General features: G+C 36.2%; 1 protein-coding gene across 3 annotated transcripts in view; it reads right to left on the reverse strand.

Annotated features, from left to right (window-relative positions):
• Window positions 1-13486, reverse strand: part of GRM1 (glutamate receptor, metabotropic 1) — a 496050-nt gene that overhangs the window by 35110 nt on the left and 447454 nt on the right. For all 3 annotated transcript variants that reach the window (XM_012655532.1, XM_012655534.1, XM_012655533.1), the window contains one exon: window positions 6699-7629. In XM_012655532.1, the coding sequence (XP_012510986.1) occupies window positions 6699-7629 (931 nt within the window). The remainder of the gene's footprint in view (window positions 1-6698; window positions 7630-13486) is intronic.

Consider the following 13486-nt stretch of genomic DNA (forward strand, 5'->3'; position numbering starts at 1 on the left):
CTGGTGCTTCGTTGTGGCAGTTGTTGATTGATGTCAGATGGCTCTATTCTAATGGCGCGGCTCTAGGTTGGGCCTCTCAGAGTAAATCATATGATCTTTCTCTTGTGTTTTCAATTTTTCTTTCTCTGTTGGCTCCTTTTTCAGATATTACAAGTAAGCTCAAATTTCTCCTCTATCATACTTTCCTCTTTCTCAACGTCCTTAAATACTGTCTAAATTTCTTACTTCCTTTAATGTCAAACTTCCTTTAATGCCAAACTCCTCAACTTATTGCAATATAACGTCTATCCAGATCATATTTCTGAAACTTTTAAAAGTTAAGTCTCTATCCTTGGTGATTCCAAGGACCTGATCCCAAGTTCTATCGTTATGGACTGAATGTATGTGCCCCCTCAAAATTCATGTGAAAAAGCCCTAACCCCAAATGTGATTGTATTTGGAGATGGAGCCTTTGGGTTATTACTAGGTAATTAGGTTTAGATGGGGTCTTAAGGATGAGGCTCCTGGGATGGGATTAATGCCCTTATAAGAAAAACCACCACAGAGTGCTCTCTCTCTCTCTCTCTCTCTCTCTCTCTCTCTCTGTATATAAATATGTGTGCGCGCATGTGCACGCACGCGCTCACATAATGAAGAGGTTGTGTGAGCACACAGCCAGAAGACAGCTGACTGTAACTCAAGGGGACAGGCCTCACCAGAAACCAACCATGGTGGCATCCTGATCAGAGACTCTCAGTCTCCAGAACTGCAAGAAAATAAATTTCTGTAATTTAAGTCGCTCAGCCTGTGGCATTTTGTTATGGCAGCCTGAGCAGATAAAGACAATCTTGTCCTTGGTTTTCACAATACTGCACTCTCTTGTTTCTCCTTTTTCTTTTTGATTACAATTCGTTTATTGCCTTCAGATTTTTCTTCTTTACCCTACCTCTTAAGTGTTACTATTCGCTAATGTTCTTCCTCATATTTTCTTCTTTTTTCATGTCATAACCATTCTCTTGGCCACTTTAGATATTCTGACAATTGATCTTCACATCTAGAGCCCTAGCATTGACCTTTCTCTTGAGCTCCAGACTTAAATTTCTAAGTGCCTCTTGGATGTCACCATTTGGATGTCTTCATAGCATTTTCAATTGGTGAGTCTGAAACCCAACTTATCATTACCCATGTCCCACTCCTGTATTCCTTATCTGTTTTGGTGGTAGCTGTATTTTTCCACTCACCCAAGCTCAAATCATGAGAATCCTATTCTATTTTTCATTACTTCTTTCACTTTATATAACTGGTATTATAGTTACAACAAATTAAGTTCAGAAAACATTTTTATATGCATGCCTTGGGTTCAACTGCTCTACTTTAATGCTTTTCTTTTTAACCTGTCATTTGGATTAGTGTGGCATTCTGTTAACTAGTCTTTCTATAGTCAACCTTTTCCCATAAAGGAAAGCTTACACATGATCATGAAACTACACAAAAACCTTTAATGCATCTTGTGATTTATAGGAAAAGTATTTAAACTTCCTATTAGAACACTGACCATTATCTATATTCTATCCTTTTTCTGCATTTGCAAATTTACCCACCACTACATCTCTCTATGTGCTTCGTACACACCAAATTCCATACTGTGGCCCAAAAAGTGCATTAACATTTCTGAATTGTCACTTACATTATTTTCTATATGTGAAATGGTCTCATGATAGCACAATTTGTCTTGCTGAAAAACATCTTTTAAGGTCAAGTTCAAACACCACTTCTACTGATAAATCTTTCCAGTCCTTCCACAGATACTACTTCATTAGCTGGACTTAATCTCTTCCTTCCCTAGATACTCAAAATGTTATATCAGTCTTCTATTATGGTTTCTAACATAGTATATTTAGTTATATTTTTGAGTGTTCCCTCTACTATATTGCAGGATTGGTACAGCCAGTGTCTGCCTCTTATATCTTTTTTATCCTGAATATTACCTAGCACCGTACCAAGTGCCTAACTACTTTCAAGCTTACTGTCGAAATAATGATTGATTATAAAAATGAATGAATGGACAGTAGTAGATCCTCAATAAATATTACTACCAAGTAGTAAAATTCTGTGACAAATTCTTCAATAAAATCTGATGTTTACAACAAAATCAAGTGAAGAATTATAATAACTTTTAACGCCACGTACTGTGTGATTAAGGGAAAAAATAATTTCAAAATGACAGATTTTCTCATTTATGAGCCAGAATATTGAATAAATTCTTCCAAATTAGTTTTACTTTGCCATAGCACTGTAGCGTGACTATAGTTAACAACAACTTATTGTATATTTTCGAATAGCTAGAAGAGAGAATTTTTAACATTTCCACACTAAGAAATGATAAATGAGGTGATGGATATGCTAATTGTTATGATTTGATCATTACACATAGTATAGAGATACTGAAATAGCATACTGTACCTCATAAATATATACAATTATTATGTGTCAATTAAACATAATAAAAAATTATCAGAGCTATAAAAAATAAATCAGAGCCTTATCAAAAAAAAAAAGAAGAAAACACTATTTGACTGTGATATCTGTTGGATTATCATATTTCCTTTCATAATCAAGAGAGGAAAAAACATCAAAATGCTTACCCAGGGCATAATGACTAATGCCATAGGCTTATTTAACTCTACTGGTGGACAAAATATGTTTCTAGAAGAAAATGAAAAGGAAAATTTCCACAGAGCATCATTCAATTTAATATTTCACTTAGCTCTTGCACTAAGTAAAAACATATATTCAAATGCTTAAGAAACAATCACAGAAGCATAATAACATTCTATTCACTTAGGAATTTATGTTTTAAAATTACTTCTTTGTATTAATCTGATAACTTTTGGAGGGCTATAAATGCTTTCAGTTTTGCAATTGTACGCAAAAGTTCATAAGAGTATATTGTCACATTTTAGCTCCATGTGCCATCAGATTGTTTGGCACTCATTGAGGTTATTTATCCAAAAAATAACTAGAAATGTTACTTCAACATTTAGTCGTTGATATAATTTTTTTAAAGGAAGTATGTCATTTACATAACATTTTAATTTTTCAGTTGAATTATGCTAACTCATTTTGCTTTAAAAGGAAGCGATAAATAACTTGGATCTAAATAATTTAGTTTTTATAACTATCTATGGATTTGTATGTTTTCTCTAATGCCAAGAAAGATAATTTTTCCAATATGTTTATATTATCTTAGGCCAAAATATTTTCCCATTTAAGTACATTAAAATAACAGCTAAAGAAATTAGAAGTGTCAAAGGCATCTTCACTTGATCTTCAGGATAGGGTTGCCTGAAAGGACTTCTGTCTATAAATAACTCAAGTAACCTAAACACCCAATTTATTGACTAAACGCCTCCTAAATTACATTCCAGAAAATGTAAAGCAAATACTCAAATCTTTGGTTTGGCATATCTTTGGCTGTGTGTAAAATAAAAATTGAAGTAAACTTTGCAAAAGCAGAGAAGCAACATCATCCCTCCCATGTATCTCAGAAACCGCCTGTCATGAGAATGTCATTGGACTTACAACTCAGAACAATATTCAGACAGAGAGATCAGTTGGAAGCTCTTCATCATAGCATCTGTTCTGTGTTTATAGCTACATATGCAGAATGCGGAACACCCTCAGTGTATCATAAACGTAGGAATTACACATCCTGAATAGTCATAAACTCATTGGATGATGTGTTCTTTAGAGTCTCCAGCCCCTTGCTTCAGTTGACAAAATTCTACTATATTTTTGCAGCTGTAGAAAATATTAGATTGTTTGTGGTTTTTGTAACTTTGGAGACAAACTAGGAAAACATTAAGTGACATGGAAAGGTAACAACGTAGGCACTGAGATTATTGTTATATTTTGAAATTGCATTCTCATAGAGAGTTACAATACGGGTTGTCCCCAAAGTCACCATACATAGGGAAAACGGGAAATTGTAGCTAAATGTACCTTTATTTATAAAATATTCATTACAAAATTTTATAAAATTTTTATTTAAGGTGACTTTTGGAACACCCTGTAAAAGCAATAGCAGGATAAATGATAAAAGTGAGTAACAAGTAACTGTTTTCCATGGAAGTTTAAAACTTCCGTGAGTCATCTTATATATATGGTACATCTTGGAGAAGCTACAAAGTGCACGAAGAAAGCTACATGTTATAATTAGAAATACATTCCTTAGCATATTAATCTGGTAATGATTGATAAATTACAGCTAATAGTTAAACAATTTACTGATGAAACCAGCACTTCCTACACAACCAATCCAGTTAATTTAGACCAAGCTAACTTTTCTTTCAAAAGCAAGATTTCACACGAAATTTATTTCTAAATTCATAATGGTGAAAGGACTATTCTCAGAATGTAAGGAAAGCAGTTCCAGGCGTGGGAAGGTGATTTCTCACGGCAATGCCTGCCGCTAGAGAAGGGCTCAGCATCGGTAATGTGACATCAGATAGCTCCATCTCATGCCAGCAGCAAGCACTGAACACTATTCATTAGCTATGGGTGTCCTGGACGGGTGTCCACATCTATACATAGAAGCATTAGGAAAACTTGAAAAAAATGCACATTCCTGGGCACCAACACAAGATATCTTGATTCTATAGGTTTTCTCTTTTCATTAAATGGTTAGAAGAAGAGTTTTGAGAAACGACCCATAACCAAAAATCACATGAAAGTTTCTGAAGAACCATAATAAAAGCAGGAAAGTTGGAAACAGGGAGCTGATGACGGTGGACCACATGATGGAACCCTCAGAAAACCATATGTGATACAATAAAGGGGATCTCTTAAACCCTACAGATATTCTGGTTTAAAGAGTGTCTTCTTTCTTTTCATTTTGTTTCCTCTCAGTCCTTCCCTCTTGATGAAAATTGTTACAATGCCATTTTGCATCTGGACTCTGGCTAATTGTCTATTCACCCCCCTCATTTCATGACCCTGCTGTTTTCTTTTTCATGCTTGCTAATAACTCCCTGCCAGGGGGCTCATACTGAGGGGAGGTTGCCTAGAATTAAAAAATAAAAATTAAACAAAAAATGGCAAGGGAAAAAAAAAATGAGCAACTGTTATGATCAACATAAAGAACTTAAAATTGATACAGCAAGAAGTAGGGATAAGTTATTGGCTCCATTCTAACGTTGAAAAAACTTAGTAGGGATGTCTATACTTGAAATAATAATAATTTCATGGATTTCAAAGATATGTTTTTCCATAGACTTCCTCATTGGTCCATCAAAGTATATGATTTCTGTAAAAGATGCACAGGTTGCTGCTTGGCAAATAACGATACAAAACACAGAAATTTAAGGCATATATATTTTTTGGCATGTGTTAAGATGAGAAAATTCATACAAGTTAAGTCCTTGGCAAAGAATGGCTCAGTGAAATTATATTTAAAAGTTACACAAGTTCACAGTGGCTTAGTTTCCTCACCTACAAAATGGGGGGAGATAACATCCATCCCCTTTACCTTGCTGTTGGGTTTAGATGGATAGAATAGTTATAAAACAATGTGTATGTTATAATTACCTCTATTAAAATTCTTCACTTTTGTAAAGATTGTTTGAAAGAGCAAAATTAATAATGCTAACAGGAAATATTTCTTAATTTTTGGATAATTCAATTACCCTTAGAATGCCAAGCATCAGTGCATTTTTAAAATTAAAAATGTTACATGAAATGTGTTTTCATGGGTCTCTAAAAGAGATGACCCATGCAAATCCTAACATACGCTTCTTCTCAAAAGAGAGTCAGGGAAATGATAGGAAAGGTTTTATTACAGAAACTACCCAGAAGAATTACCACAATAGAAATCACCTGGACTTTGACGTTTACACCAACTCTGAAGTTTGGGGCTCATCACCCTTAATTGGTTCCTTATTATTACTATTTTTTTTTTTTGGTACTTTGTGACTAAGAAGCTATTCTGATCATGACCTTGCAGTAGAGATGGCCCAATTCATGTATAGTATTGTGGATTATCTTTATTATAATATACATTATAGGTCAATAAATAAGAGTGATACAATAAGATAGTTGCTTAAAGGACCTTTTCTCAAGACACACTTGGTGCTCAGCTGTAATAAAATTTTGAAATAGGCAATTTCCCCAAGTGCTAAGCTTCCTTTCCTTCCACCCAGGTTAATAATAATGTGGTTCCAGAATGATGAAAATAAATCAGAAGCATATCCTCACCATGTCTAAACTAGAAATTAGAACCAGTGCTTGCCTCTCTGACCCAGACTCCAGAGGTATGTTGATGCTCCGTAGAGGGAGGACTCACTTGAGAGGGAAATGTTACAGGCAGAACTGAAGCTTCAGCTTTTAGGCAAAAATGAGAACATGCTCAGCTGCTTGTTGTTTCATTCTCCTTGTTCTTTCAAAGGAATGAAAATACAAAGAGGACCTTCAGTTCTACATTCCTACTGAAACAGAATATGGAATTGGAAAAAGGGAGAAAAGATTAAGAAAGGAATAGAAAACATTGGGGAAATGGAAGAAAACAATTCAGACAAATAGAAGAAAATAGGTACAGAGAGAAAGAGAGAGAGAGAAGGAAGGGAGGGAGACAGTGGAGGGCAAGGGGAAGAGAGAGAGAGAAGAGAGAAGAGAGACAGAAGAGAGAAAATAGAAGGGAGAAAAACCCAGGTCAGATAACTCACTTGGCATTCCCTGCCCCTGGCTTCTTTCTTCGGAAAATGTTGAGAAAAGTGTTGGAGCGGCAGGGCAGCTTGCCATCGCCAACATGCATGCGAACTACATCAGAGGTGGTGAAGGCACTGCGGACATTCCTCTCCGGCTTGGCAATAATGATGTACATCTTGGGAGTGAACATGCACCCCAGGGCCACCGTTACGCTGAGGCTCACTGCAAAGCAGGTCGTGATGATCTTGTAGTTGCTCCCAAAATAAATGGGCACGAAAGCTAGCCAGATGATGCAGGTGGTGTACATGGTGAAGGCGATATATTTGGCCTCATTGAAGTTGGCGGGCACATTGCGGGTCTTGAAGGCATAGTAGGTACAGCTCATAATGAGGAGTCCATTGTAGCCCAAAGGAGCCACCACACCCAGGTTGCTGGTATTGCAAATAAGGTAGACTTCCTTGATACTTGGGTAGGACAGAATGGGCATGGGGGGCTCCATGATGATCAGAGTTATCACCAGGGTTAGCTGCACACTAATCAGAATGGAGGCAATGATCACCTGAGCCCAGGCACTCATGAACCTGGGCTTCCGGGTGCAGATCTTCTTCTTGCTGCCAGCCAGGATGCGTGCGATGCGATTGGTTTTGGTCACTAATGCAGAGTAGCACATGGCAGAGGAGAGACCAACCAGGAGGCGCTGGAGGTAGCAGGAGGTGGTAGTAGGTTTGGCGATGAGAGTGAAAGGGCACACGTAACCAAGGAAGATGCCAGCTAGAATGATGTAGCAGAGCTCCCGACTGGAGGATTTGACCACTGGTGTGTCCCGGTACAGTACAAAGATGAGAGTGACAAACAAGGTAACAAGGATGCCCAGGCAAGAAAAGGCGATAGCTATGATGGATTCTATGTTGCTCCACTCCAGATAGCGGACGGGAATGGGCTCACAGCCTGTGATGAGAAAAATCGTTTTAACATGAATCCAAGGTTTTTGCTGACCGATAATGACAGTGCTTACTAGTTACCAGAGACACGGCTATGTTTGCATCATTCATGATTTATGTTCTTTTATGCTTTTGGAAAATGCTTCACTGTTACACAAATAAAGATACACCATTGTAAATCTTCTCCCCAAATCTAATCTCATCACAGGCCTAATGGGGACATTCTTGAACCTATAAAAATGATCTTTTCTTCCAGCACCAGCATTATAAATGGATGCCACTCTGCAGATGGAACTCAGTTCTACGCTTTCAGAAAAAGAGAAAAAAACAAAATAAGACAAAACAAAACTGCATTTCCAGTGAATGGTGATAATGTAATAGAATAAGTTAGTAAGAAATAAACTAACAAAATTTTTATTTTTATGCACTCATTGTCTATAAGCAAGTCCAGCTCGTAGACAAATATATTTTGGCCAGTAGAGTGTTTTAAACATAAATTTAATTTGAATTCTCTGGAAGAATCTGCATTCTTCTATTTATCACATAACTCTGCATTACTCACCTTGAGTATCATCCCTTTTCTTTAGTCATGAATTATCTGCGTCTGGCATCCGAGGGCCTTTGAGTCAGTAGCCTCTAACAGACATACCAAGGAAGACTGAAATCTCCCTTCACCTATCTCTTGAAAGGAGAGACCAACATTGTGTTTCTAAATGTCCTGCTTATCTTTTCCTTCTAGATAAAGAATAAAATCTGTTTTGTATCTCGGAGTGAAAGAAAAATTTATCAGGCCCTGGAAACAATCCCTTTAGAGGATTATATGTTTGGTCTGGGCCAGTATTTTCCAAATTGTGAGAATAAAATCATTTTCATAAATTTAGGAAAAGACTCATTGTTCTGTAGCCATGGCAACAAAGAACCACCAGAACCTATCTTAAACATGTTCAGTCAATCAACAACTTGTGTCAATGAACATGTTTTTGCATGTCAACCACAGAGTGTCAACCCTTGCTTCTGAGACAGGGACAGAATCGCTTCAATAAATGAGTGTCATCCAATCAACAACAGTCTCACATGAGTAATTACATTTCTACAGATGATGTCAACCAGCTCATGCTCCAAAAATTGCATAATTCTGGAACGCTACACTTTCCAAAAGCCTCATATAACATGAGCAGTCTTTTCTGCTCAGAGAAAATTTATCTGACTAGCATAGCTATCCTTTACTATAATAAGCAATAAATTCAGCTTTTGCATTTCTTTCTAAAATTTTGTGTATTTAGTCTTATCATCTTTTGTATTTCTAAAGATTTCACCAAGATCATTTTGAATGCCCTTATTTGGCAACATTCCAGGAGATGTTCTGACCAACAGGTTCACTTGTGGGCCCTTCATCCCCAAACTCTGTCCTTCCCACGTACTGCCATGTAAGAGTCAGTCTCAACAATGTTCTAGCTCTGGCAATTTTACTGAACTCTTGTTGCTTAATTTATTTGGTTATCCTAAGATTTGTAGGCCTTTATATAAGGCCATTAAACCTGGGTCTTCGTGCAAGGAAATTACACATATATTGTTACATTGAGTAATTCAATCTTTGGTTTTGATGTGTGCGATTTGGTAATTAGACATAAGCTTCTTATAATGTCCACAAAAATTTTACTTTAGAGATACACAAATCTGATGAATAATTTTTTCCATATCTTCTTATTCCCCTCCTGTTTTATTTGCTTTTGCTATTGTTTGCCTATATACACAAAGTCTCACTTCGTGTGTTTTTTGTTTTGTTTTCAGTCATATTTTCTGTTGAATGTGTAAGGGCTGGTCCATAGAGATCAGATGGAAGCACAGGCCTGGGAAGTGTCCAATCCAAGCTGGCTCTGGGTGCTAGTGTTTGGAGATCATTAAACTGATGACCGATTTATAAAAAGTGATTGATCATTCTTAGCTTCAAGTCCCTTAAAAAGTCTTTACAAGAGTACTTCCTACATTGGCAATTATGAAAGATCACTTTGTTTAGTGATTGTGCGATGCCTTTCTACACCCTGTTTGCTTTGGGAATCTAAAACATTATTCACAACCACAGACTCTTAACTGACATTACTGGCATCTCTTCTTGTATATCAGAAATTGAGACTGTGTCTAAGTCTCAATAGTTTTCTGGAAGAACTCCTGCTTCCCATATAAGGCTACACTTTAATCCTACATTTTTTGTTTCCCTGGTAAAGGCCAGATAGATAATACATAGATGATAGATAGATAGATAGATAGATAGATAGATAGATAGATAGATAGCAGATAGATGATAGATAGATATTTAGAATAACAATGGCCATATGGGGACATTTGATATGACAAAAATCAATAAATTAAAATGTTTAAAAGGACACACTTGCAGCTCGTACTTGGGGGTAGGGGGGACAAGGGCAATATACGTAACCTAAACATCTGTACCCCCATAATATGCTGAAATAAAAAAAGGAGATCTAGACAAATTAGGAGATAAAATATCAAATAGTCAATAGTCAGTTCCTTTTGCTGGCATACTGAAAAATAAAATAAAATTCAGAGAGAGTTTTTGTCAAGGCCTTTGTAATCTTCTGAAAGCTACCCTCTTTGCATTTCCTTCTTTTTCTATGCAATTTTATTTGGCTTCCTAAATGAGCTACTCTATCCTCAGAGTTTTTATTAGAAATGAATGTCACATTTTAAAATTTCTAGAACATAAGTCAGATCTGTAGAAGTTGTATCTAATAAAACCCTGCTCTAGAACCAAATTAAGAGCTATAATTGAAGATTTTTTAAAACTTCAGGGAGATAGGGAAAAATATTTGTTATAGAATTGAGGATTTTTACTAGATACTTATTATTCATACTACAAATATGTCCCAATTAATTCAATTAATTGCTAGCCTCTCATGAAGAAAAGTGTTGAAAAGCAGCAGAGTAGAAAAGATAAGATTTAAATAACTCAGTCATGCAAAATTGAAAAACCAAAAATAGAAAATGCATTACATAAGGCACTTTCAGGTTTCCTTTTAATAAATATTCAAAGTTATAAACTAAATAAAGATGAAAGATAAACTTTGGGAAATGTTCAAATAGTGATGGGGTAGACTCAACAAATGACTTAAAGAGGACCATATCTTTTCCTCTGCAAATGGTCTTAGACATCCTGAATAAGTGCAATCAATAGAAAAACAAAATTAAAATGTAAAATTTCCAATTTATAAAATATCTGATATGTGGCTAGACATTTTCTAATAGACTTAAAAGGTAAATAAGCTAGAAATCAATATAATTGTGGATCTTTAGGTAAACCAAATAAAATGGTCTCTAGTCTCTATGATATAGGAGCCTATCAAAAAGATAACCTGTACATACTAAAGGAGAAGTGTCGCTTAAAAACATTGGCTAAAACTTGGACAACTACCCAAAATCTTTCCAATGACTTAACTCCAAGGCAGACATTGGCATCCAGGAATTCCCTGTCCTTTGTCTGAAATCCCAAGGGAAGTAATATCTCTCTCATATTGGTATGGGTGCCTTTATGTCTACCAATAATTGAATTATTAATAAAAAATCAGGAACCTTGATTTAATAAGACCACTCAAATAATAAAGACAATCCTATGTTCCAACCTATAGCTGAGATTATTATTGGAAGAATACTTCTTTATTCTCTGTGACACAAATCCCACAAATTTCATAGGTAGGCTCTACTTCCAGACATGTATTATAGTTCCAACACATGATCAAATTATAGCTGCTCTAAACATCAAAATATCTACGTTAAATATAATTCAAGAAATTATCTAAGAAATAGCTTTTGTCACAGAATCCCTAAGGACAAAAGACTCCAGAGAACTATGAAGATGGATTTAACACAGCATATCAATGTTCTTGATGATTGGAACAGATCATCATAGATACCTAGATTATCATGACTCCTTCTTTTTGTATAAATGTTAGGTTATTAAGTGTGGAATGCCTGATTTCTTTAAGTACTAAGTTTGATAGTTGATATCTGTGACATTACACTTTGACACTTCCTGGATTTTTTTGTTCGTTTTGTTTTGTTTTGTTTTTTTATTGCAAAGGTACATCCTCTTTCTTTCAAACTCACATTTTGGCTTGTGATTTTTCTCTGAAAATTTTTTTAGAGCAATTTTTGTGAAACCATGGATAAGTCAAAGATTCGTGTTATTTTTTAATATGAGTTCCATTGTGGAACTAATGCACTGCAGACAGCTCAAAATATCAACAAAGTGTTTGGGAAGGATGTGGCTAATGAACACACAATACATCGATGGTTTGAAAAGTTTGATTCTTGGTGATCTTAATCTTGAAAATGAGCCATGTGGGTGACCTGAGACCAAGGTGGATAATGATGAGCTGAAAGCTGTAGTGGAAGCAAATCCATCTCAACCTATGAGCAAATTAGCAGCAAGGTTTGACGTTACTATTCCAATAATATTGGACCATTTGAAACAAATGGGCAAGGTAAGAAGCTAAATAGATGGGTACCGCAGGAATTAAACAAGCATCAGAAGAGAAATCATCTCAAAGCTTGCCTTTCTTTGCTGTCACAACATAAAGGCAAAACATTTCTACACTGTGTTGTTACATGTGATGAAAAAGGATTCTTTTTGACAATCACAAGTGTTCAGCACAATGGTTGGATAAAGATGAAGTGCCAAAACACAGTCCAAAACTGAATATTCATCAAAAAAAGCTAATGGTGTCTGGTGGTCCCCAGAGCTGGTATTATTCACTACAGCTTCATGAAACCTGTTCAATCGATTACAATGATGTCTACTGCAACCAACTGGATGACATAAGGATAAGGATGCTTGCAATTAAGCAGCCAAGATTGATCAACAGAGACAATCCTTTTGTGAGACCACATATCCCAGAAAACAACGCTGCTCAAACTACAGAAGTGGGACTTGGAAACTCTCAGTCAGCCACTGTATTCATCAGACCTTGCACCAACTGACTACCACTTCTTCCAGGCTCTGGACCACTTATTGCAAGGAAAAATAAATATTCAATTTTCAACAACCTGTGGAAAACGCCTTTTGTGATTTCGTCACCACTCACTCTCCAGGCTTCTTTGCTGCCGGTAAAAGCAAGCTACCATTAAGATGGCAAAACTGTGTTGATAGTTTAGGCACATACTTTGATTAATTTTACTGATTTGTGTTTGAGATATAATAAACTAAACTTTTGATTAAAAATTGGACGTTTCATATTTAATGACCTAATGTAAAAAGGTTACACTGTGCTCTAGGTGGATTAACTTAACAGCATGGCACTGTGGAAGAACCATTGTCCATTGTGGTAGGCAGCTTCTAAGATGGCCTACAGCGATCCCCACCTCCTTGTATTTATGCCCTTGTATGATCCCCTCCCCTTGAGTATGCACAGGGTCTGTGACTTTCTTCTAGTCTGTAGAATATAGCAAAATTTACGGGATGCCACTTTCAAGATTAGGTTCCATAAGGTAATGATTTCCATCTGACTAGCAAACTCTCTCTTTCTGGCTCTGATGAAACAACCTGATATGTTGCCGAAGTCCACATGACAAAGAATTGAAGGCAGTCCCCATTTAACCACCTGCAAAACACTGAGGTCCTCAGTCCAACAAGCTTTAAGGATTATAATCTGCCAACAATCACATAAATGAATTTCGAAGTATACCCCTCCCCCTTCAAGCTGTTAGATTAGACACCACCCCAGACTTGTGACAAAAAAGATCATGAACCAGAAGACCCAGCTAAACTGTGCCAAAGGAAAATGTGAAATAATAAATGTGTGTTGCTTTAAGCTACTAAGTTCTGGAATAATTTTTAATACAGAAATGGA

The sequence above is a fragment of the Propithecus coquereli genome, unplaced genomic scaffold (assembly GCF_000956105.1).
Source record: "Propithecus coquereli isolate 6110/MARCELLA unplaced genomic scaffold, Pcoq_1.0 Scaffold48, whole genome shotgun sequence".
NCBI lineage: Eukaryota > Metazoa > Chordata > Mammalia > Primates > Indriidae > Propithecus > Propithecus coquereli.